Source organism: Saccopteryx leptura, chromosome 11 (genome assembly GCF_036850995.1).
Source record: "Saccopteryx leptura isolate mSacLep1 chromosome 11, mSacLep1_pri_phased_curated, whole genome shotgun sequence".
In the NCBI taxonomy this organism is placed as follows: Eukaryota; Metazoa; Chordata; class Mammalia; order Chiroptera; family Emballonuridae; genus Saccopteryx; species Saccopteryx leptura.
The window spans coordinates 938,238-965,483 of NC_089513.1; the positions used below are offsets into that span (position 1 = coordinate 938,238).

Sequence of the window (27,246 nt, forward strand, 5' to 3'; positions counted from 1 at the left end):
TCTTCATCTCGTGTTCAGGAGAATGCTTGTATTCCCTTTATAGCTTTGTCACAAGAACTCAGACTTCTCTTCTGCTCTCCATCCCACAGCAGTTAGGACAGTGGAAGAGAAGATGAGGAAAGCTGCCTGCTCCCCACGTTCCTGGGCCACTGGTGGGGCAGCCCCGCAGCGTGACCTGTCCTGCCAGCTCTCAACAGCCCCTGCCCAAACTAATGGTGCGATTTCGGGCCTGCCTTCCTGAACCAAGGTGACGGCTGGCCCTAGCAAAACAGAAACATCGGAGCTGGGACACTAGTGACAGCAGACAATCCCTGAGTGGAACACGTTGCAGCACACACAAAACACAACTGGCATAACCCCCAGAGCCATCAACACGAAGTGAATGAAATGGGCATGTAAAACTATTTCAAAGCCCCATTGACAGAAGAAAATTCTCAATGTAGTAACAAAGATCTTTCAATGTATATGCCAGAATTTAAACCCAATAATAGTTTTTCCTAAAAATAACCTCTTCAGCTGTCAGGTACACACTCAGGCAGGCATACATGCCGGCCTTTCCCATTTTGATTTAACAGTGGACAGTGAACAGGACCAAGTCGGGTAACAAGAGTCCTTCCTCTCGGAACTGTTCCTATCAAGGCTTTCTGGCGAACCCTCTTCCAGCAATTATGCTCCCACTGCTATGCTTCCAAAGTGGAATTAATTACGTTTCTCTCATAGGAGGAAAGCATTCACCTAATTTGTCCTGTGAACCAAGGTTTATGGGCTCCTCTCACGATCGAAAAGTGACACAAACAACTACTGCTCACGCGGCAGCCTTCCCTCTTCCTGCTGCTCGGAACCGCTTGCCTGTGTCGAGAACATACACTCAGCAGTCTCCAGTGTTAGTTACCCTTTCGCTAGCTCAATGTGAGTTTAAAATGAACTTGTTGAAAAAACTAAGAATTATGCTTATCCCCATCCAAAAACCTCCATTACTTGATAACTACTTAGAAGATAACTCAAATTTGCTTCATGATGTATAGGTTCCTCACCACTGACCTCAAGTGAACTTTCTGGCTATACCTACTGTCTACACATCTGTTTCTGCACCTCCTCCCACAACCACATCTCCTTTTCCCTGCAGCCGCATGTGCCCAGGCATCCTGGGTCACACAGTAAACTGGGCCCATGCAGCTTTCAGGACGAGTATGAGCGCCAGCAGCACTGTTCACACACCTCCACACAGTGTTTAGAACACTGTCATATTCAAACACTGAAGTGCCCACAAACTCTAAGACCCTGTGGCAGGTTCTCATCATGATAGCATAAATGAAATGTACTTTTGTGACATTCTGTTTGCTTTTCACAAATGCATATCCAAACTTACTCCATTTTAAAGCAGCAGAAGGAATTTATAACCATTTTATTCCCAATTAGTTAAAATGGGTCAAATATCATAATGGACTTAAGAGAACATTACCACATCTAACAACATATATGTAGATAGTATCAAATAAGCATGGACATGTATAATTACTTACTTCCCAAGAAAATACACATGAGATGATATAAGTGGGAGACAATTAAGCTACTTTTCACAAGGCATGGACCACACAGAGGAGCACTCCTGCAGGCGAGCATCAGACGGACAGGCATGCTCCCCGGGAGAACGACTGTCCTGCATTGGCAGCTGCCTGGCTGTCTTCACTGCTCAGGAGGGAGCGGCCCTGTCCCTCAACCCTCTTGACACTGTCCATGGGTGTGGGGAGAGGGGCCTAAGTTAATACCGATTATGAGGCAAAGTGGGTAGTTAGGAAATGAGTAATGAATATGTTTACTTATATACGTAAATAAACTAAAAAGAGATCTATACTCTGAAAAAAAAATATTGCTGAGAGAAATTTAAAAGACCTAAATAAAGGGAGAGATAAATCTCATTCATGAATCAGAAGACTTAATATTACTAAGATGTCAATTCTTCCCCAAATTATCTGTAGATTCAATGAATCCCAATCAAAATCTCAGCTGGCTTTTTTATGGAAGTAGATTCCAAGTCATGTGGGAATCTAAACCACCTAGACTAGCCAAAACAACTCTGGAAGTAGAAAACAAACTTGGAGGGCAAATGGTACCTGATTTATAAAGCAATAGTATTCACAAGAGCATAGAATTAGCATAAAGATAGACAAATAGATCAACGGAGTGGAAGAGTCTAGAAATAAACCCCCACACGAAAGACAACTGCATGGTGGCAAAAGCACACGCATGCTATGAGAAAGGATGACTCTGCAAAAGTCATGTCACACTCAGCTGGACCTCCACATGCAAGACAAGTACTCACACTCACACCTTGTGCCGACACAACTGTTTACTTAAATGGATATGTATAAGGTAAACCCTGAAACTACAGAAAACAGAAGAAGAAAAACTGCAGGAAAAACACAGCAGAAAATCTTTGTGAATCTGACTTAGGCAAAGAGTTCTTAGGACACCACAAGCAATCATAAAAAAAAACTAGTAAGCTAGACTTCATCATGAACACCAAAGGGGCAAGGTACAGTGCAAAAGTCAAAGAGCTGGTGTCTGAAAACAGCTGGAGTCAGGTACAAAGAGAATAAGCTGCAAAGGGGACCCGCCCCCAGGTCAAGTGGCACCAAGGCTATGGAGAAACATAGCCACCTGCAGAGGAAGCAGGACCTCAAAGACGAGCACAGTCAGAGCATCCACAAATTCAGTGACAGGTACACAGACCAAAGTCACACGAGCTAGTCTTGGGGCACACGGGCCCAGAATGCGCTCAGGCTGAGACACTGACCCTGGTGGAAGCTGGGCAGGTGTACAGGTTTTTACTTGACCTCTGCTGACGAAGCTGAGGATGCCATTCAGGGCACACAGACCTTTTCCTCAGGATGTGCTGGGGACAGAAGCGGGAACAAAATGGGCTAAGCCAAGCCCTGCGGAATGTACACTTCCACAAGTTGAAGCAGAGTGAAGAAAAACACATCACCAGATGAACAGTACAAACCAAAGCCTGTGCAGTGAAGAAAAGAAACACTACAGTCAAGGGGAAGGGTTACAAAGCATCTTGCCAAAAGTAACCAATGTTTAATCTTCTTCTTTTTTTTTTTTTTTTTTGTATTTTTCCGAAGCTGGAAACGGGGAGAGAGAGTCAGACAGACTCCCGCATGTGCCCGGCAGGGATCTACCCGGCACGCCCACCGGGGGGGGGGGGGGCGCGCGACGCTCTGCCCACCAGGGGGCGATGCTCTGCCCCTCTGGGGCGTCGCTCTGTCGAGACCAGAGCCACTCTAGCACCTGGGGCAGAGGCCAAGGAGCCATCCCCAGCGCCCGGGCCATCTTTGCTCCAATGGAGTCTCGCTGCAGGAGGGGAAGAGAGAGACAGAGAGGAAGGAGAGGGGGAGGGGTGGAGAAGCAGAGGGGCGCTTCTCCTGTGTGCCCTGGCCGGGAATCGAACCCGGGACTTCTGCACACCAGGCCGACACTCTACCACTGAGCCAACCAGCCAGGGCCCCAATGTTTAATCTTAAACATTCACTAGTAATAACCAAAGTAGTTTTTAAAAAAACGTTCTTTAGCAATAACAAAACAAATTAAAATGCTCAAATTCAACATAATCAATTCTTATTCTATCAGTAAAAAAGAACAGCTTTAGAAAGAACACTGAAATAACAGTATGTCACAGCATGGTGAGAACAGAAAAAGGTAAACAGTGTGTTCATGGGTAGAGGTCTCAGCCACCACTCCCAGTGTGTTCACGGGTAGAGGTCTCAGCTACCACTCCCGACCTCACCAGTGCACAGGCGGATCTACGCGCAAGTCCCAGGAGCTGCCGGCAGAGGCCATCCATGCAGGCCTTCTCACTCACCTAGGACATGTCTTTTGCCTAAAGCAATATGCAGAACTAACAACTGAAATAAGTATCAACAGCAAGTCATTGTGTTCACCAGATAAATATCCTGCAGAAAAGTACCTCAGGGTTAAATATTTTCTCAGTTACAGACACAAGTGGAAATGATACGGTTTCAGTGGACAAAGGACAGCCCTGGAGTCCTGGTTAAGTCCACCACTGTCTGCATAAGGGAGGTCTGCAATCTGGTGTCTTCAGCTAGACAGACCTCTGAAACACCTGTCAAAGGTGAAGATACAAAACACTGTTAGTATAGATGGATATTAACTAACAAGTTCTAAGACTCTCCCTGACAAAGGTCAGAAGATGTACAACACAGCAGTCTCCCTCTGTCATGGGCCTGCAAATGCTCCAAACAGCTGTGTGTCCTACGTGAGTCTGTGATTGTGCAGCACTGGGAGGGACAGGAGCCACACTGGGCCTGAAGCTGTCCGTGGTCTCAGTTTCCTCTAAACAAGGGGTCGGGAAACTTTTTGGCTGAGAGAGCCATGAATGCCACATATTTTAAAATGTAATTCCGTGAGATTCATACAATGACTCCGTGTACATTACGCATTATCCAATAAAAAGTTGGTGTTGTCCTGGAGGACAGCTGTGATTGGCTCCAGCCAACCACAACCATGAACATGAGTGGTAGGAAATGAATGGATTGTAATACAGGAGAATGTTTTATATTTTTAACATTATTATTTTTTTTATTAAAGATTTGTCTGCGAGCCAGATGCAGCCATCAAAAGAGCCACATCTGGCTCGTGAGCCACAGGTTCCCGACCCCTGCTCTAAACGCTCAGTCATCTACACACAGGGCATCCGTCTCAGACACTCCGAGTGTGGAGCCGACACCACGCCCTGGTGAGAGAATGAGGAAATTGACAGACGGAGATGCCAGGGCTGGGCTGGGCTCCTGCTAAGGGTTCCGTGTCACTGGCCCAGGGCGTGAGCAGAAAGAAATGTCCCAACAGTCTTTATATTTATAGGGGCTCATGGTTCTCAGAGAACATAAGGGAAACGATGAAGGAGAAAAATAACCAGTGGAAGAAGAGGGAAGCAGGGAGGTAGAAGAGGTTTCCTAAGCTACCAGATGTGCGATGAGGGCACATGACTGACAAGCAGCACAGAAAACCCGTGTGAACCAGTGAAGCAGAACAGAAAGCAGAGGAAATGGCCCAAACGAATCTACATATTTCTCAAAGGTCTGAGAAAAGAACTGTAATAACTAATTTTAAAGTAACTAACTAACCATTTGAGAAAAAGAAAAGTTAGATTCCTTCTCCATGTAACACATGCTGTAAATGTACTATTGCAAACCTGTAAGGAAATCAAAACATACTATATTGGAGTTGGAAGGACTTTCTAAGGTTAAAGTAAAAACCACAAACTAAAATATCAGAAGATTTGCTTCCATAAAAACTATAAATTCATTTACATCTAAAAAGTGATTTAAAGAATCAAGTGGGCCAGGATGTTAGGAGAGGGGTGCGCTGGGTACGGTGGCCCGTGTGGGTATGCTGCTTGCTGTGCAGACTGCCGCGGCCTCACTGGGCAGCTGACATCATCATCCAGCTGACTACTTTTCGTATCTGACCTGAAGGGCCCTCACTGACTTGGTGACTGCATTTACTGAGTGCCTGCATGTGCCAATCACTGTGCTGGGCCTCGGGTAAACAGCAGTGCGCACGCCGAGCTGAGAGTCCCATGACTGATGACATCACCAGAGTAACATCAGTCACCACCAGGAAAAACCAGACACTAACACACACATGGCTCTTCATGGGGAAGAAGATGGTCTGTATTAGCAAGTGAGTGCTTCGAGTTCTGTTCCAAGTGTCCAAGACCCTCATCTGCAAACACTGCAATAAAAACAAGGCATATCTGAATACCACACAGATATGGATGAGCTGAGAGAATGCTCTGGCCACGTGGGTAAGCGTGTGGATGTCCACTCCTGCATATAGGTATCCAGTCCCGAGCATGTGCACCAGGTCCTAACCACTGAACAGATGAGGTAATGAATCTGACGTGCATGTTGGTGCCTGACATGTATAACAGGCAACAACCATCACGGTGTAGTAAAAGCGCTGTGATGTGTGCTGAATGTTCCTGAAGAAATGCTACAGTGGACTGTTTTCCAATGCTGCTCAACCACAGACAAGAAAGACAACTTATGTCTACTTCAAACAGGGACGATATGAGATGAATATATGAAAGGCTGAATGGCTTTGGCTTTTATAAAATAAAACATCCATGAATGACTTCCAAATACCCAGGCCTGTACTTCATCTGCTCTGTCACAGAATTGGATGAACAGGAGATGACAGTGTGTCAATAAAACGGAGAGTCATCACTGCTCTGTGAATGTGAGATCACAGCAATCAGCTCTGATTACTTCCAAGAACATCCGCTGCTAAGCACTTTCTGATGGGAAATTCAGCTAACACTCGAGCATACTATTTAAAAAACTATCTTAAGATATGAATGTCACAAAAGGAAATCCCTCTTGCCAACTAGAAAATATAGTAACTCATAAAACCAGTTACATTTATGACTTCCCCTGCGGAAATGTGCATAATGCACGGGCAGTAGTATATAAAAGGCACTAAAGAGGAATTTTTAAATCTCTCAATTTAAAAAAAAAAAGATTACTCATAACTGAAGTAAATGTCACTAAAAGATGACAAAATTTCACTGAAATATTTTACACTTTTTTTTACAGAGACAGAGAGTGAGTCAGAGAGAGGGATAGACAGGGACAGACAGACAGGAACAGAGAGATGAGAAGCATCAATAAATGAATAGTTTTTCATTGCGCGTTGCAACACCTTAGTTGTTCATTGATTGCTTTCTCATATGTGCCTTGACTGTGGGCCTTCAGCAGACCAAGTAACCCCTTGCTGGAGCCAGCGACCTTGGATTCAAGCTGGTGGGCTTCTTGCTCAAACCAGATGAGCCTGCGCTCAAGCTAGTGACCTTGGGGGTCTCGAACCTGGGTCCTCTGCATCCCAGTCCAACGCTCTATCCACTGTGCTACCGCCAGATCAGGCCAAACGTTTTTTAACTCTAAGAAAAACAGAACAACAGGTTCACAAGCACACAATAACACCGTGCGAACAATATGGATCAAAGATGCTAAACCACACAGGAGCACAGTCCCTCTCTGTGCTCTCTGTGATAAGTCGTCTGTTTTGGCAAGGAAACTGGGACACAAGAAACATGCAAATATGGGACTGTTCTCCCACATTCTCTCCCACATGTAAGATTCATGTAAGGTTCAAAGACAGCAGACTTTCTTCTCTCTCATGTGTCATATGAATACTTGAAAACAAAACAAACAACAAAATGCCAAAACTATTAAATAGAGAAATACATAATATATACAGAAAGCGACCATCACACACACACAAAAAAACCATAGAAAAGAATTAATTCCATTTCTAAATCTAACGTTTCACGTTACCTTCAGGTTTGATACTGGAAAATACTTGAGCAGTGTTGACATGACTTCTTAGCCTGCTGAGATTTGGTGGCTGAATAAAATAAAAACAAATAAAGACCTGCAATACATGCATGTACTGTCTGCACACTGCGTGAGCTCAGTCCAGGACTTGCTCGTGTTTGAATCCCATGAGGTTATCACAGTGCCTAACACACAGTGAGTACTCAGTAAATATTTGTGGAATTGAATTGTGAACTAGTCAACTGGATAATTACTGAGGCATACAATTTATACACCTCTCCTTAGAAACAGGAAAAATATATAGCTTTGGTTCCAAGAACCTGAAAATAGAATGGCATGCAATTCAAACTTCTCTTCATTGGGAATTTTGCAAACACTGCCAACAAGCAGGAGCACCTGTGTTGGGCTCTCTTCCTTGCTCTGCTCTGACACTGCCCATCAAGAGACACGGGATCACGAAAACAGTCATATACAAGGAGGAAGGAAGGAAAAGAGCAGCTGCAGACATGGGAAACCCCCACACAAGAAAAGCAGCTTCTTAGGCAGTAAAACAAACAGCTAACTAAAATCATCCAGTGTCCACTGAGATCATATAGCAGCTAAAATATTCTCTGCTTTCAAACAGAGCACCTTTAAGATATTAGCAGATTTGAAAGTGGAAGAGGCTTTCCTTAAAAAAAAAAAAAAAAAAGCCAAAAAAAACCCCACACAACAAAAAAACTAAACTAAAAAAGAAATAAACCAACTACAGAACATTTTCCCAGTGTACTTGTATAAGAATGTACTTAACAACTCCAAATATAAAAGGTGCAAATGTAAAAACAATGCAACAAACCAAACTAGGTCACACAAGGAAGAAGCCATCAATGCCATTCAAAGAATGGGTAACAGTGAAATAGGAACTAAGGGGCTGAGCAGCGAACACTCCTGACAACAAAATAAATTGTAAACTGTGCCCGATAAGCATACACATGTATTTTTTATGTTCCGGGTTTACTTATCAATTACTTGCCTCAGAATAACCAGCCATGAAGCCACATGCCACAGCAGAAAGCCTGGAGCACTGGGCTTGGAATCAGAAAGGTCCAGGTTCAAATGTGAGCCTGGGCCTCAGGATTCCAACCTGTAACGTGCAGACACATAATACTAATCTACCCTGGATGGTGGTTATGCAAATGCATTTCAGAAATGTTATCTGACAAACACAGGAAGTCAAAAATAGCAGAAATTACCACCACCAGCACTGATGACCAGCTCTTTTGAAGGTGAATTTCCTTCAGTGTTTAAAATTATCCTACTAAAAATGCTTTTAAAGTGTTTTTTGTACAAATATCATAGAAGTGTAAAAGACTTAATATTAGTATGTCTTCCTCAACAATTTCTACTGTTTCTAGGTGAAACCGACATAACAGAAAATCAGCCATTTAAAAGTGGACAATTCAGTGGCACTCAGTACACTCAGTGTCATACAACAACCTCTGTCAAGTCCTGAAACACCTTTGTCACCACGGAAGGAATGCTCACACCCACATCCCCACCTTCTCCAGACCACGGCAACCACGGTCCGCATTCTGTCCCCATGACTGCCCCCACACTGAGCATCTCATAAGGGAAACCTCAGTGCTTGTGCCTAGTTTTTCACACAGCATAGCACTTCCAAGGTTCAACCATGTTATATCTTGTCTCTACTTAAATTTTATGGTTAAACAATATCCCAATGCATGAATACACCACAATTTTGTTTATCCATTCACCCGTTGACAGACATTTCAGTCGTCACCACCTTTGGGTGACTCAGACTAATGCTGCAATGAACATGGGTGTGTGTGTGTGGTGTGTGTGTGTACAGTATGTGCTTGAGTCCCTGTTCCCAATTCTAAGTTTATCTGAGAAGGCCTTACTTTCTCCTTTATTTTTTGAATGATAGTTTTACTGGATATAGAATTCGTGATTGGCAGTTTTTTCTTTTACTATTTTAAAAATACCACTGTGTTCTTCCTGCTGCTTTTTCATCTTCTTACTGAAGACCCCACATATGTGACAAGTGGCTACTCCCAGTGTTCTCTGGGTCTCTTGAGTTTTAACACAGTCTGATCACTGCATGTCCCAGAGTGGCTCTCTCTGCATTTTCCTTTCCAGGGGTTCAATAAACTTTCTGAATCTGTAGATTCATGTCCTTTATCACATTTTGGAAGTTAATGGCCACTATTCCTTCAAATATCTCTCTGCTCTTACTCTCTCCTTTGCTCCTAAGATCCCATTCTGTGTACATTAGTACACTTGCTGTCAACGCACAAGTCTCCTAGGATCTATTTAGTTTTCTTTTCTTTTGTTTTTTTCTTTTTTTTTTTGTTTGTATTTTTGTATTTTTCTGAAGCTGGAAACGGGGAGAGACAGTCAGACAGACTCCCGCATGCGCCCGACCGGGATCCACCCGGCACGCCCACCAGGGGCGATGCTCTGCCTACCAGGAGGCGATGCTCTGCCCCTCCAGGGCGCCGCTCTGCCGGGACCAGAGCCACTCTAGTGCCTGGGGCAGAGGCCAAGGAGCCATCCCCAGCGCCCGGGCCATCTTTGCTCCAATGGAGCCTTGGCTGCGGGAGGGGAAGAGAGAGACAGAGAGGAAGGAGGGGGTGGGGTGGGGGTGGAAAAACAAATGGGCGCTTCTCCTGTGTGCCCTGGCTGGGAATCGAACCCGGGTCTCCCGCACGCCAGGCCGACGCTCTACCGCTGAGCCAACCGGCCAGGGCTTCTTCTTTTGTTTTTTAAGTGAGAGGAGGGGAGATAGAGAGACAGACTCCTGCCTGCGCTCCAGCCGAGATCCACCTGGAAACCCTGCCTGGGGTAGATGCTCAAATCCACTGAGCTATCCTCAGTGGCTGAGGCTGACGCTTGGACCAACTGAGCCACTGGCTGCAAGAGGGGAAGAAGAAGAAAAGGGGAGTAGCAAGGGGAAGAGAAGTAAATGGTTACTTCTCATGTGTGCCCTGACTGGAAACAGAACCTGGGATGTCTGCACACTGGCCAATGCTCTATCCACTGAGCCAACCAGCCAGGGCCCTATTTAGTTTTCTAATTCTTCCTTCTGCTCTTCAGACTGGATGCTTCATGAGACCCTGATTCAGGTTCACTGATAGTTTCTTCTGTCTACTCTGATCTGCTACTGACACTTGATAGTAATTTTTTTTAAATTTATTGTACTTTTCAGCTCCAGAATTTTTTTGCTTCCTTTTCAAAAATTTTATTGACATTCTGTGTTTGTTATATACATCATGCTCCTGATATCTTTTAGCAATTCATTTCCTTTAGCTCTTTGAGCATATTTAAGGCAACTGATTTAATCCTTGTGTAATAAGTCTTCAGAAATAGTTTTCTTAATGTCTTCTATGAATGGGTACACTCTGTTTCTTAGCATATGCTGTTCCATTTAGTGACTTTTCTAAACTCATTTTGTAAAGTGTATACATTCTTTGTCATATGTAGTCTCTGAAAGACTTTCTTGAATGTAAGAGGAAGGAGGAGGGAGATACGATAAGGGGGAAAAGGGAGAAGGAGAGTGAAATAAAAAGGGGAAAAGGGAGAGAGGAAGAAAGGAAGGAAAGGAGAAATGGAGGGAAGGAAAGAGGACTCTGTGCTGATGGAGTCTGTGCTGAGGGTTCCAGCACTTAGCCAGGCTGTTTACAACCCTGCTCAGCCTGTACCTCTGCTCACACTGAACCAGAAATTGGCTAGAGCAGCGGTTCTCAACCTGTGGGTCACGACCCTGGCAGGGGTCGAACGACCAAAACACAGGGGTAGCCTAAAGCCATCGGAAATACATATTTTAGCCTAAAACCATCAGAAATACATATTTATTATGTATTATGTATTATGAGAACCACTGGGCTAGAGGCAAAAGACCTTCTCACGTTTTTTCTGAGCATGCAACCAGCTTCAGCCTTGAAAGTGGCTTTCAAAATTCCCCAGTAAACATGGGTATTTGGGAATGTCCTAATTTTCCAAAGAAAGTCTCTCTCCTGGCCCTGGCCAGTTGGCTCAGTGGTAGAGTGTCAATCTGGCATGTGGAAATCCCAGATTTGATTCCCAGTCAGGGCACACAGGAGAGGCAACCATCTGCTTCTCCTCTCTCCTCCCTCTCCTGTCTCTTCCACTCCTGTAGCCATGGCTTGTTTGATTCAAGTGTGTTGGCCTTGGGCACTAAGGATGGCTCCGTGGATCCTCTGCCTCAGGCACTACAAATAGCTCAGTTCTGAGTATGGGCCCTGGATGGGGAGAGCATTGGCTCCAGACAGGGGTTGCATGCGGGAGTCTGTCTCTCTATCTCCCTTCCTCTCACTTAAATAAAAAAAAAATTAAAAATAAAATAAATTCTCCCCCCTAATTTTTCTGCCTGGCACCTGACACTGTTGCGTGTGTCAACTGTTTCTTTGGCCCCAGGCTACTTGGGAGGTGCCTTAGCCTTACATATGCTTGAGAAATGTCGGCTTCTTTCTGGCTTTCCTGTCTTGTGTGAGTTCCAAGTAGGTAAAAAAAAAAAAAAAAAAAAAAAGACTAGCACCTAGTTCCAGTCCCTAAGTAGCCCTTGGACAAGTTAGAGAAATAAACACAATGCTTTGCAAAAAATTCTGCTTTGCTCCCTTCAGAGCCAGAATGCAGAGTCTCAAACTGAGGACACAGCTATTGACTTCACGATGGCACCAAAATGGGAGGGGTGGAGCAAGGATAGGTGAAAACACAGGAAAGCTTTCCTGCTGTGTTTAGGCTGCCTTTACCTGGACTGACAATTGCTCGGGTGCTGTAAGCCTGACCCATCCAGATTTCTGATGGAGTTAGTCCTCAGTGTGCACCTGACTGCTCAGTGTTTCTGTGGAAGAAAGGGCAGTGGAGCTGCCTACTCTGCCATGTTTGCTGACATCACCACGCCATTTGTTTTTGAATGATGCAATTAATGCATGGAACTGAATCTCTGCTTTACCCAAGTACAACTAAATAAGCAAGGACCTACACTGTATTTCTTTTTTCTTTTTGTATTTTTCTGAAGTTGGAAACGGGGAGGCAGTCAGACAGACTCCCGCATGAGCCCGACCGGGATCCACCGGGCACGCCCACCAGGGGGCGATGCTCTGCCCATCTGGGCGTTGCTCTGTTGCAACCAGAGCCATTCTAGCGCCTGAGGCAGAGGCCACAGAGCCATCCTCAGTGCCCGGGCCATCTTTGCTCCAATGGAGCCTCGGCTGTGGGAGGGGAAGAGAGAGACAGAGAGGAAGGAGAGGGGGAGGGGTGGAGAAGCAGATGGGCGCTTCTCCTGTGTGCCCTGGCCGGGAATCGAACCCGGGACTTCTGCACGCCAGGCCAATGCTCTACCACTGAGCCAACTGGCCAGGGCCCCTACACTGTATTTTAAACAATAAAACCAGAGTCACACCTAACCTACCTGGCCATGCTGGAGACTCTCCTTCCCACAACCACAGCTGTGTTTTCCACAGCGCACTCTCCTCGACCATACCACTAACTTAAGCATCCAAGTGTCCCAATAATTAATTTTTCAATTTGATTAAGAGTAAACTTTACAACAAATGGTACCAGGACAATTTAATAGTCATATGCAAAAGAATGTGAACTCAGCATAGACAAAATATGAAATTAAGAGAGATAATAAACCTGAATGTAGGAATTAAGACTATAAATCTTTGTAATATTGTGTTAACAAATTATTTCTTAGACACAATCCCAAAAGCACAAGTGACAGAAGAACAAAAAGATGAGTTGGACTTCATCAACATTAAAAACTCTGTGCTTCAAAAGATGTCATCAAAAAAGAGAAAACATAACCCACAGAGTGAGACTAAATATTTCCATATCACCTATCTAACAAGGGACGTAATTCCAGAATATAAAGAACTCTTACAACTCCACAACTAAAAGTCAAACAGCCCAGTTAAAAAGTAAGCAAAGAATCTGAATAAAATTCCTCTAAAGAAGATAGACAACTGGACAATGAGCACACAAGAAGATGCTTGACACCATCAGACATCAGGGAAACACACATCAGAACCACAGTGAGGTGCAACTTCACATCCACCAGGACAGCTGTCCACCAGGAGATAGAAATATGGGTGAAGGCATGGAGGAACTGCTGGTGAGAATGTAAAATGGTGCGGCCAATTGGAAAAAGAGCTTGGCAGTTCACCAAAAACACAGTCACTGCATAATCTAGAAATTTCACTCTTAGGAATATATATAAAAGAAATAAAAACAATGTTCACAGAAACTTGTAAGTGAATGTTCATAACAGCACAACAGCCTAAAAGTAGAAACAACTCAAATGTCCATCCACTGATGAATGGGTAAATAGCATGTGGTCTACTATTACAGTTGAATATCATTTGGCAACAACCAAAAATAACGTTCTGATACCAACAGCATGGATGAACCTTGGAAAGATTCTGCCGGTGAGAGAAGCCAGTGACAAAAGACCACACAGTGCAGGAGTCCACCGACATGAAATGTTCAGAAGAGCAATGCAGAAACACACACAGGTCCGTGACTGCCGGGCACTGGAGGAGGGCAGCAAAGGAACAAAAATGGGGAATGACTGTTCATATGCCCATAGGTTCTTTCTAGAAAGTTAAAAATGTCTAAAATTATGCTGGTGATGGTTTCATAACCAAAACCCAGTGAACTGTATATTTTATATAGACGAACTGCATGCTTTGCAAAATAAATCCCTATAAGGTATAGAAAAAAAAATTTGGGACAGAATTATTTCAAATAAATAATTCACTGTACAAACATCCATAAATAAATAGAAGATACAACGCCCACTGCAGGTCTGCATTTTAACCAGACTCCGAGGTTTCACGGCCACTTTCCTCCCGCAACTGGGCCTATTTGTAAGAGTGTCACCTGTCCTCTTCCAAACACACCACTTCCTTTTTACTAGAACTAAAAAACCAAGTAAACAAGCTCTTTAAATACATAAATTAAGCAAAGATTCAGTCCTGAATGAAAGCCAAGGAGAAACAGGCATAGATCAGTTACTGTTTGTGGTCTGACATTTATTTTAGGTACTCAAAGCCCTTTACTTAAGCCTCAACTATGGTACTAGATGTCTGATCTTTTATTTATTTATTTATTTATTTATTTATTTATTTATTTATTTATTTATTTTTACAGAGACAGAGAGAGTCAGAGAGAGGGATAGATAGGGACAGACAGGAACAAAGAGAGATGAGAAGCATCAATCATCAGTTTTTTGTTGCGACACCTTAGTTGTTGATTGATTGCTTTCTCATATGTGCCTTGACCGTGGGCCTTCAGCAGACCGAGTAACCCCTTGCTCAAGCCAGTGACCTTGGGTCCAAGCTGGTGAGCTTTGCTCAGACCAGATGAGCCCACGCTCAAGCTAGCGACCTTAGGGTCTTGAACCTGGGTCTTCAGCATCCCAGTCCAATGCTCTATCCACTACACCATAGCCTGGTCAGGCTAGATGTCTGATCTTTATGACTGTGTTTAAAATATAACGCAAAGAGAAATCTAAATGCAGTGATATTCTATTTCACAGAGCATGTGCAGACACTAGCTGTGTTTCCCATGTGTCCAAGCACATGCATTACACACAAACTGTAACAGAGTACACCATATAATTACTGATACATGTGTATGTATGTGCATGTGTAAGTCTATGTATATTTGTAGTCACGTACTCATACATTCACACATCTAGAAAATGAATAAAAATCTACTCTGAAATTATGCGTTATGTTACAATAAGAAAATTACTTAGATACCATATGCCATCACATTATATAATTTTCAGTAACAGAATTATGGTAAGACATATTTTCTCTCAGCTATGTTACCTCTGAAATGATGGGTACATCGAATGAATGATAAACTGGATTCAGTGTGTTGCTAACCTCTTACTGTGAGCTTGCTGTACAGTTGTGAATTCACTTCCTTGTCTCGCTGAAAACGCCGGAATTCATCGATTGCTTCCCTCATGATAGTAACAGCCAAGACAAATCCCTATAAAACAAAATAAAACAAGATATTTGAGAAAACTTAACTTGAACAAAAGAGTAAAGGGAAATTCTTTTAATATTCAGTTTTACTTTTCCCCTCAATTTGCAATGACCCTTGAACAACATGGATGTAACTGACGCAGGCTCACTGATATGCAGATTTTCTGCACAGTGTCTGACTTGTGGTTGGGAACTGTGATGCGAGAAGCCGTCTGTACACAGGGTTCTACGTCACTCCACAGGGGAACTTGAGCATTTGTGAATTCTGGTATATGTGGGGGTTCCTGGAACTAATCTCTCTGGTGGATGCCCAGGGACAACTAAGGTTTTGGGGAGTCAAGAGTTACATGTAGATGTTTGACTGTGTGGGGACTTAACACCTGTGTTGTTCAAAGGTCAATTGTATATTATTACTTCTAAAATATAAAATAAATGAAAACAAAGAAAAAAGACAAAAAGTAACAATAAGACACTATAAAAGGAACATAATACGTAGTAATAGATTTACAATTCTTGCTATCCCCAAGGCAAGGGTCAAAACTGACATCATAACACGTATGTACTTCAAGCTAAACACAAAACACTTAAATCTTATTTCTGATCGAATAAAAGCATTTCTGAACACAAAACAATTCCCAGGAATGATACCTATCCTGATCAATTTCCTTATCTAATGCAACATGATAAAACATTTGAGAGCACCGGTACCATTATAGCGCTTTCTTTCATTTTTTAGGTAAAAACTGAAATAGATTAATTTGATGCTATCTGAATAAAACTTTTATGTACTTATAATCTACTATGAACTATTATTATATCACTAACATGTAGCTAATGTCCATCTTTTTTAAAGGCTACATTCTTATTTTCTAACACACATTCCATGAATATACAAGCCAATCTCCCCATAAGTGGAGACCTCTCTTGTAGGCTTCCTGTCACTGACCAACATGCTCCAGTCCACTCTGTAAACAACACATCATTGGATGAATTTTCGTTTAAAAGACAACCATCTTCTATTCTAGTTATTTTTCTGTACAACCAGAGGAGCCAGGACTGTACTATCAGGATTCTAATAGCTCTGTGATAACTTTGAAATGTGTGAGTCCTCCCACTGATCTGCTTTTCTAGGCTGTCCTGGCTGCCCTGGGACCTCTGCATTTTCCTGTGAATTCCAGGATCTGCTCACCTGCTCCTGCAGTGAGCCAGTGGGGGTTTAACTAGAAACTGCACTGTGTCTGTCGATCCACGTTGGGAGCACTGCCATTGTGGCAACACTAACCTCCCAATTCTTGAACGTGTAATAACTGTTTATTTATGTCTTCTGTAATTTTTTTCAAAAGTGTTTTATAGCTTGAGTACGTAATCTTGCACTTTATCTACATCTATTCTTATTTTTTCTGTTTGATGCTATTATAAATGGAAGTTATCCTGAGGTCCTTTTTGGATGGTCATTGCTAGTATACAGAAGAACAAGTGATTTTTTGTATTCATCTTATACCCTGCAACATGACTAACTCATTTATTTGTTCTAATACTTTTGTGTGTGTGGATTCCTTAGATTTTCTTACATCTGAGGTCATGCCATCTGCAGATAAAAACAGCTTTTCTTCTTCTTTTCCACCTAGACATCTCTTCTTTCCTTGCCTAACTGCCCTCCTATTTACTTAACTGCCAACACTCAGCTGGAGCAGACAGAGGGAAGGGGCCCTTCCTCTCATGTGTCTGTACAACACCACCCAGGACCTGGACACAGGTTGTGATTACAACACACAGGTAGAGAAAGAGCAAGAACTCAGGAACTTATGAATAAATTGCTGTGAAGATATTTCCTTTCAAAAAATGGAAAAAATAAACAGCACTTTTGAAATGCTACCTCTAGTCTACAGCACACAGAGCCTGCAGACTTTATGGGACATGTGGGTTAGGAGTAATGTACAACCTAAACGGTCATTACAGCAGCCTGTTAACTGTGGGAAACTAGAATCAACCCAAGTCTCCTGTTCCAGGAGGAGGGACAAATCCTTGTGACAGACTCCTAAAAATCAATAAACTAGACTGTGTCAACGTAGATCAATTTTATAAACCAACCTTACACTAAAAAAGCATGTTGCAAAGAGATCCATAGAATAAGATAAACTTTATATAAATTCTTAAAGTATGCAAAACAATGCTGCATACTGTTTAATGATACAAACATATGTTAAATACTGAAGTTATTAAGAGATACATAGCAACTGTAGCCTCAAATTTAGAACAGAGATTACCACAGTGGAAAGAAGGGCAGAGAAAAGAAGAAAGACTCTGCATGGCTCCTTGGCTTTAACACCAACTTTAAAACAGTGGTTCAAGTGTAAGTGTTCTCCTTTCTGGGCATATGCAACGTACACGTAAACACACGGCCCGCTCCGGGCAGGAGGGAATCTGAACGTGTGGGGGAGCTGAGCTCCCCTACCCCCTTTCCAACCACAGTCCTCATCCATACTCTAGCACACACCACCTACCTCCCACAGGGCCAAGCGTCCTGTAGCCCTCAGGTTTCACAATGGCTGTTCTCTCTGCCTGCAGACTCTTTTCCCTATTCTGTGCATGCTCCCCCCTCTCTCCTGTTACTCCTTCCCTCAGAGGGGCCTGCCTCGACCATCCTACTAAACCCATCATTCTCAATCCCGTTATCTTCCTTTATACTTTCTTCTTCATAGCTGTGTGGCTGCCACCTGGCATTAGAGGTCAATTAAAACTGTCACTTGTCCTCCCAGATATGAGCTGTCAGGAAGCACGCCACCGTATTCCCTGTGGCATCAACTCTGCTTACACTAGTGCTAGACATAAACTCACTGCTGGCTGACCAACCAATAGTGCATTTTATTCTATCCACGTATTAACCCACTTTTCCATAGTTATTCTAATATATGTACCTTTAACATGACCACATACTTTCTCTAAACACCATGTTTAAAGTTACACAGTAACACAGTGTTCAAACATATTCATGGCACAGGGCAGAGTTAAAGAATCCAGTCAGATATCAGACTTCTACAGGAATTTTTTTCATAAAAAATGACAGACATTCTTTAGACTTTTTGACTACTTATTATCAGTTCTACCGGAAAGTTCTGTCTGTTTCTATCACAAGTTTCAACACGTAAGCACATGTTTATTTGGTGCATGTGTGCCTCTCTATTTTTATCACTTACTGTATACATACTGACGTAGCAAATTAACTAAAATAAAGTTGATTCACATTAGTCTTATGTGTGAAGCGATAGTGTACCCATGGCTACTGATAAAGTTCATTTATGCCACTGTAATTTTTACGAATTTCAACAAGGAAGAAATGCTACAGAAGCACATAGAAATTTATTGAAAGTGTTTGGTGAAGGTACAGTTTCTGATAGGACATGCAGAAGATGGTTCAAAAAATTCAAAACAGGTGATTTCGACCTTTCTGATAAGCCACGTTCTGGGCAACCGTCTTTGATCGATGACGATGTTGTTAAGACCATGTTGGAGCAAGATCCGTTTCTGACAACATCGGAGATCGCAGAAAGGCTTAATTCAGCTCAGCAAACCATTTCGGACCATATTCGGAAGATAGGATTGGTGTGGAAATATTCAAGATGGGTGCCACATGAATTAAGTCAGAAGAATTTGGATGATCGAGTCATCATATGCACATCTCTGCTTGCTCGGAACAAAATCGAGCCCTTCTTGAACCGATGATAACTGGGGATGAAAAGTGGATTACCTACGAAAACATCTTAAGGAAAAGGGCATATTTTGAACCCGGAAAACCTAGCCCTTCCACCTCTAAACCAAATTTGACTCTGAATAAGAGAATGTTGTGTATATGGTGGGACATTCAAGGACCAATACATTATGAGCTTTTAAAACCAAACGAAAAGCTCAATTCGGAGAAGTATTGTCAGCAACTGGATAATTTAAAGACAGCAGTCCAAGAAAAGAGGCCGGTGATGTTCAATAGGAAGAACATCATACTGCATCATGATAATGCCAGGCCACATGCTGCTTTGGGGACTCGTCAAAAAATTGCAGAACTAGGCTGGGAAATTCTGTCGTATCCACCATATTCCCCAGACTTAGCACCCTCCGACTATCAATTGTTTTTGCCCTTACAAAATTTTTTGAAGGGCAAAAAATTAAAAAATGAAGAAGATATCAAACAAGCACTGGTTCAATTTTTTGCATCAAAAGATAAAACATTTTTCAAAAATGGGATATACAAATTGCCCTCATGCTGGCAAGAAATCATTAATAATAATGGCAATTATATTATTTTAAAAAGTTTATTGACGGTAAGAAAAATTTCTATTTTGTTTTATTCCAAAAATGGACAGAACTTTCCGGTAGACTGTATATTTCTTCAGGATGAATCCCTCACATATAAATGCTGAATCCATTTGTTAGCCTCTGGTGTTATCAAACCATCCTCCTAGAATGCAGACTGACATCTGCACTACCTGCCCAAGGTCTCCTTCAATTGTACTAAGTCAGTGACAGAAAAGACAAGCCTGTAGCGCCATGCTGGGCGACCTTCCGATCTGCGGTGCCGTGCTGTGTGACCTCCTACCCTGCGGTGCTGTGCTGTGTGCTTTCATTGCTGCCCTCACACAGTCTCTGTGAGACCAGGGGCAGTGGTTCAGCCTGCCCCGTAACCCAGAATCCCCCATTTCCCATCCCTCCCTGTGAGGCGTGGCTACACAGACCAGAAGCGGTGACCCTACAAGTCCTGGGTCAGATTCCAGCTCTGAGGGCAGCAGGTGCTCCGGGGAACCCTGAACCCTCCTCTCACGGAAGGAAATTAACCCGCCATGTTTCCTTCCCACATTACACTGGTGATTTGCCCCAGAGGGGACAGAAGGAAGCAATACACTTGTCCATATAAGCTGAAAATTAATAAAAAACTATCAGCAAATACTATAAAACTACCAAGACAGTATATGTTTGAAATGGGAATATCCATATCATTTGCTTTTTAAAAGTTTTTAAGACACTGAGCTGTCAACCAGAATTGTCTGGATTTCATCGAGATACTTTAGAATTATCACCATCAGCCAAAGGTAAAAACTGCCCATTTGTCAGGATGTCAAGAGTTACTGAGTGGACCTACATGTCATTCCAAACAGCTCAGTGGACACAGAAGAGAGCTGGGCAGAGGCAGGCCTCTGTCCCTGGACAGGTGCAGACATTCACCTGGCCAAGGAGAAGCGGTGCCCAGCAGCAGCACAGGGCTCTGACTGTTCCCACCGAGGCTACAGCTACAGGGCTACGGGGGATTTAAGAGACAGAACTCTGCAACATCTTTTAAGAGAAGTTCAATGATAAACAGCAACATTGTCAGATTTTTAAAAATCTGATCAATTTATCTATTAACCACTTCAACTCTTAAAACGATATTCTAAATCCTGCATAATTTAACTTAATTCTTAAAATCTTTTTCTTTACCAGAGGAGCCCAGTAGGTGTAGAGGTAGCCGATCTTCAGCGCTGGCACAAACTGGGAGCACGACACACCCAGGAAGTAGAGGTTCAGAAAAAACTTGAACTGTTCATACAAAACCTAAAAAGGAATAGAAAAATAGTAACAGTTTCTCCAAGGAAAATCTTTAATGGCACATTAAATCAATAAAATCTGCACAAGACCTAAACTATTTTTCTTTCTTTTTTTTTTTTTTTTGTTGTTTTTTTTTGTATTTTTCTGAACTTGGAAACGAGGAGGCAGTCAGATAGACTCCCGCATGCGCCCGACCGGGATCCACCCGGCATGCCCATCAGGGGGCGATGCTCTGCCCATCTGAGGCGTTGCTCTGTTGCAACCAGAGCCATTCTAGCGCCTGAGGCAGAGGCCATGGAGTCATCCTCAGCGCCCGGGTCAATTTTGCTCCAATGGAGCCTCGGCTGCGGGAGGGGAAGAGAGAGACAGAAAGGAAGGAGAGGGGGAGGGGTGGAGAAGCAGATGGGCGCTTCTCCTATGTATACTGGCCAGGAATCGAACCCAGGACTCCTGCACGCCAAGCCGACGCTCTACCACTGAGCCAACCAGCCAGGGCCTAAACTACTACATTTCCATCAAATGGTAAACATATGCCCAAGTCCAGTGAATTTAATAATTTTAACATCAGCTTTCCAATAACTAAATCTTATATAAAAAGAGGTAAGGTCACCCTGAAACTATATTTAAAACAAACTGACAAGAAAGACCATTCGACTATGTGAGAAGTGTCCTGGAAGAGCTTTCCTCTCGTGTGCAGGGGTTCGGCTCCCCACTCCTCCTCCGTCTGTGAACTGCACGTGCCCACAGAGCCCCGAGCTAGCAGAGCCTTCCCTGTCAGCAAGGCAGCAGATACACACATATGAAGGTGTATCCTGATAACTCAGAAAACATCATTAAAAGTGTTAACCTTGTATTTATGAAATGGTAAAAATAAACATAATGAGCATGTTTCGGAATGTGGAATCTGGGAGACTTACAGTGAGTAAAAAAGCAAATACACAGGTGTAACTTCCCCCCAAAACTGCCTTAGTCACCTCAAAGTGTAAGAAATGATAAAATATAAAGATAAGTAAAATATAGACCAATTTTCAGGAAGACAGCTACCTATACATCTTTACAGTCCCTTGATAATTGAGCTTCAACAATATTTTCAAATGTAAAATAAATATCAGTCAATAAAATTTTAGGAATGTAAATCCTGCAACTTTTTGTTTTTGCTTAATTCAAATAAAATTAGCTCTAAGGAAGAAAAACAAGATCTAGTATATTAATAGACTTCTATTACAAATTCTCAAATTAATAGATTTAAATTGAAAATGAAAATGGAACAAAACTCATGGTTCCAGATGAGAATAATTCACACAGCACACTATAATCACAATGAAACTTGTTACAAACTTGCAACTGCAAATCCAAATCTCCTTGGATACCATTATTTATGCAACTTGGAAGGTATGGAACTATTAATAGGGCAGAGCAATGGGTTGAGTCCTTACTGTTGATTTAAAGGGTCTGGAGCCAGTTTCTACATAATGAACTTATCTGCATCATCAAACAGTTCGTGTGTGTGACTGAAAAATCGGTTACACTGATAACACGTTTATGTTCATAATCGTGTTCAATTGCTGCCTGAAAATGTTTGGAATCATTTTATAAATTAATCTCAGCAGGACAGAAAGTCCTCTTTCTCCTCAGTGGTTTCCTTAAAATCTCAGTTAGCATAAATTATACCTATTAGCAATTCAGAAATTGCCATTCATGCTAAAAATGGAATAGAATGCCCACTGTGCAATTACCAAATGTTTCTAAAATACTATGTTTCAGATGAAAAGACTAATTTAAGAGACAACCTAAGGAAAAAGTCATTCACAGTAATAGTTGTGCAGACACATCAACAGGTATGTTCATGGTACAGTGCAGTTGGCAGGCTGTGTGAATTTTCTGTAATCAATACTTTATTGTCTACTGAATGAACTTGGTGACCTTAGGAAAATGTACAATTCTTAGCCAATCTACGAGTATTTAATAACTTAAATCTAAAGAGAAAACAGTAGCTTTATTCATTAAAAATGAGAATATTTATCTGCCTGAAGACACTCTGCATTTTATTGTCCTGACAGAAGATCAGTCTTTCATTTGAGCCATTAGTTTTGTGTGTTTTAATAAAGGATCATAGTACTTGTCAAGCATTTGCCAACTCCTGAATGGATGGGTGGACAGGTGGGGAGGGAGACAATCAATGTCCACAGAAAGTCAGCACAATAATTTAAATGAAAAGATGAAAGACAAAGCAGCTCTCATGTCAATCACATAGCCAAGAGACTTTATTGCAAAATAGCATAAGAGCTCATACCTAGAACATGTCAAAAACTTTGAATTAGAAATATAATCAGTACCAGCTCCCTTTTGACTTTAGAAAGATAACTAAATCTGTCATTAAAATAGGGAATGATGCACCAAAAACAAAAATTATTCAACTATTTAGTACTCCAAACACACCTAAACTCAGTATTGTAATTAAAAAGATAAAATATTTAAACTTCAGTATTTAATTAGGATAATATCTAATTAAAAAGAAGGTAGGATATCACACCATAACAAGGTGTGAAATTTATCATGTGAAGAAATGATAGCCAACAATGCTAATAAATATTTTGTTATTGAGTCATGTATTTGGAAAAATTGTTACTTTGTGAAGCTTCTTGGCAAGCTTTAAACATTACATTCCACCTTTCCGTCCCAACAAATTCCCAGCCAAACAAAATATATTACTTATTTTCTGATAATTTTACTTAGCTTTACTTAATTAATTCCACAAGAACATAAATATGCTGCTTATCTAGAACTTAAGGCAACAATCAAACTATAAATTTTCTTCAGCTGAACTATTACATCCATTAAAAATGGGTATAAATTATTTAACAATAATTTTTATGGCTGAAAAACAAAAGACACAACAGAAAATTTTTTTAAATGAAAACAAAGGAAGCTAGCAATCCCTAATATGTAACCGTTTCTTCTTCTTCTTTTTTTAGTTTTTCCATTGATCTGAGCTAGAGAAAGAGAAAGAAAAAGAGAGAGGAAGAGGTGAGGGAGGGAGAGACAGAAAAAGGGAGGGGGAGAGGAAGAGAGAAGCATTAACTCATTGTTCCACTTAGTTGTAACACTGATTGCTCCTCATTTGTGCCTTGATCAGGGATCAAACCCATGACCTTGGTGCTTCAAGATGATGCTCTATACACTGAGCCATTTGGCTAGGGCTGATATGCAACTGTTTTTAAGAATTTAATAATCTTACCCCTGGTATAAAGGTAAAGATGTTGTATTTTTGATTTTTGATGAAATTTCTGGGATGTTTCTCTTCACACTTCTCAGGATGTCCGAGCCACACAGTACGAGCTCTCAGCTGTCTCTTTCTCTGACAAACATTTATCAGCCAATCACAGCAACTGCATAAAACCAAAGATATATATTGTATATGCTTTTTAAAGTTAACTGTATATATGGATAGCCAATAATGATTGCTTTGTATTTACCAAACACTGATAGTGTATCTAATGCTAATCTGCAGGGTTTTCCTAAAATAGGTCAAACTAATTCACTTGTGTGATTGTGTAGTGACTTCTAGAACCTCAAGGAAATTATTTTCCCTGTTTACACCCCCTTCTTGGCAAAATAAAACTATGAACACTCTGAAGTGGTCAGTTTCATGTGCTGAGGAAGGCTGGCTGTTACTGGTAACTCAGGACACCACTAAGTGATTCGCTGTGGCACCTTCTCCCATGTAATCACTTTTTCCTCTCTTACAAGATGGCTTTCCAGTACTATTAATAAAAAATTAACATTAAAGCCTCAAGTCAGTTTTTTTTTTTAAGGTGATGAGGGGAGATAGTGAAGCAGACTCCTGCATGCACTCCAACTGGGATCCACCCGGCAACCCCATCTGAGGCTGATGCTCCAGTACTGAGCTACTTTTAGCGCCTGAGGCTCATGTGCTTGGATCAACTGAGCTATCCTCAGTATCTGGGTCCATGCTTGAACAAATCGAGCCACTGGCTGTGGGAGGGAAGGAGGAAGAGAAGGGGCAGAGGAAGGGGGAGAGAAGCAGATGGTCACTTCTCCTGTGAGCCCTGACCAGGAGTCAAACCCAGGATGCCCAAATGCCAGGCCAATGCTCTATCCACTGAGCAACTGGCCAGGGCCTTAAGTCAGCATTTAAAATTGCTGAGCAAGTCTAATGATGAGAGTGTGACTGCACCTTCACACAGTGGTCTGCGTCAGTCCTGGCTCCAGCAATGCCATGAGGCCATGGCCAGGAACCACCACCCCTGGGGGACATCCCAGCCATTACTTTTAGGCAGAGAATATAAAGTTTCCAGTGGGTAACTTTTCTTAAAATACTTCATAAAATGATGAAAGGTAACAAATTCATCTCTATTAAGAATAAAATAATCACAAATTTAAATGTCAGTACTAACCATTCAATTTGATTAAATCCCGCAATGTAAAGACTCAGAATGGTTTTTTTGTTTGTTTTATTTTATTTTTCTACAGAGACAGAGAGAAAGTCAGAGAGAGGGATAGATAGAGACAAACAGGAACGAAGAGAGATGAGAAGCATCAACCATTAGTTTTTCGTTGCGACACCTTAGTTGTTCATTGATTGATTTCTCATATGTGCCTTGACCATGGGACTACAGCAGACTGAGTAACCCCTTGCTCAAGCCAGCAACCTTGAGTCCAAGCTGGTGAGCCTCGCTCAAACCAGATGAGCCCGCGCTCAAGCTGGCGACCTCGGGGTCTCAAACCTGGGTCCTCCGCATCCCAGTCTGACGCTCTGTCCACTGTGCCACCGCCTGGTCAGGCTCAGAATGGTTTAAGAGAAGATGCTAAACTTCATCTCCTAAATGCTGTCAGGACCAGACCATAAGCCAGCTGTTAAGACAGAAATTCTTAACTTCACTTTGTGACAAGAAGCTCAAAAGCTAACATGAAATCTGTGTGACAATGACAGCCTTAGAAGCAGTGGTTATAAAGTGAGGCTGACAGATCATGACGTCAGTGTATCCTGGAGTCACTTGTAGTCTTCCCAGTGGGGCAGGGCCTGGTCACTGCAGTCACACCAACATCATTCATTGTTTAGAACTGCAGAGACTGAAACAGACATGTTTCTTTATTGTCACCCATGGTGGCATCTGATTAACACCTGTGTGTTTAAACTGAAATCAGCTTCCCCCACTCTTCTCTCTAACCAGTTCTCGTCAGTGCTAGAAAGTCTCCGTCTGGAAGGACAGGGCTTTACCCTCGGACACTCCCTGCTCTCCTGGCTGGGAGTGCAGCTGTGTCTGCAATCTTGAGGCCCAGTCAAGCAGTCTGCTCTGAAACTCCCGCACTTCCCTGCTTCAACTGAGCAGCTACGGACAGAGCCAACTCTACCAGGACAGACATTCTGAGCAATGCCTGCCATCACTTTAAAAATAATCAGAACAGATGGAATCTCCACACATAAAGCAGACTTTCAAATCACCAACATTATAAATCAAGGTATGAGTAAAGTGATTTAAAATTGTCAAAATAGTATTCCCATCTTTACTGGTTTTGGGGGGAAGGGGACTGGTCAAGTGGATTTTGGTAAATGTTGGTAATATTTGTCTTGTTTATGCTTAAACTAGACAAAAGCTGAATAAGGCTTAAAATAAAATGAGCTTCCAAACGCTGTCCCTCCCCTCCCTCTCCAGCCCAACCCACCTTCTGACACCCACACAAACGGTGCTGTTCACTAGTGCCTTCTCCCGAGTGACAACCCTCAGCTAAGTGCTCAGGGGTGCTCCTCCTGAGCACTGCCATCTCGTTCCCAGTTACAACGCAGGCTCCTATGCAAGAGAACCCCACAGTCACATCACACACAGTGTACATACGTGTTACCCAAGCTATGAGGGAACTCTTTTTTTCTTTTTTTGACAGAGACAAAGAGAGACAGAGAGAGGGACAGATAGGGACAGACAGACAGGAAGTGAGAGAGATGAAAAGCATCAGCTCTTCGTCGTGGCACTTTAGTTGTTCATTGATTGCTTTCTCATATGTGCCTTGACTGGGGGGCTACAGCAGACCAAGTGACCCTGTGCTCAAGCTGGCGACCTCAGGGATTTGAACCTGGGTCTTCCACGTCCCAGTCCGGTGCTCTATCCACTGTGTCACCTGGTCAGTCGAGGGGACTCTTTCTTAAACTGTAGATTCACAGTCTCTGACAGCTCTCTCCCCCACACACAGATGCTGGACTCCCACATTCAAATGGGAGAAAACTGCAGGCTAGAGGGACATGGTCCATGGAAGAGGGAGCACCA

The 27,246-nt window shown here is 42.4% G+C and overlaps 1 protein-coding gene across 3 annotated transcripts in view; it reads right to left on the reverse strand.

Annotated features, from left to right (window-relative positions):
- ATP9B (ATPase phospholipid transporting 9B (putative)) overlaps positions 1–27,246 on the reverse strand; it is a 122,416-nt gene that overhangs the window by 81,780 nt on the left and 13,390 nt on the right. For 2 of the 3 annotated variants that reach the window (XM_066352325.1, XM_066352324.1), the window contains exons 3-5: positions 24,201–24,351; positions 20,855–20,968; positions 15,284–15,392 (exon numbers count right to left, since the gene is read on the reverse strand). In XM_066352325.1, coding sequence (XP_066208422.1) covers positions 15,284–15,392; positions 20,855–20,968; positions 24,201–24,351 — 374 coding nt within the window. The remainder of the gene's footprint in view (positions 1–15,283; positions 15,393–20,854; positions 20,969–24,200; positions 24,352–27,246) is intronic. The other variant, XM_066352327.1, reaches the window with a different exon arrangement.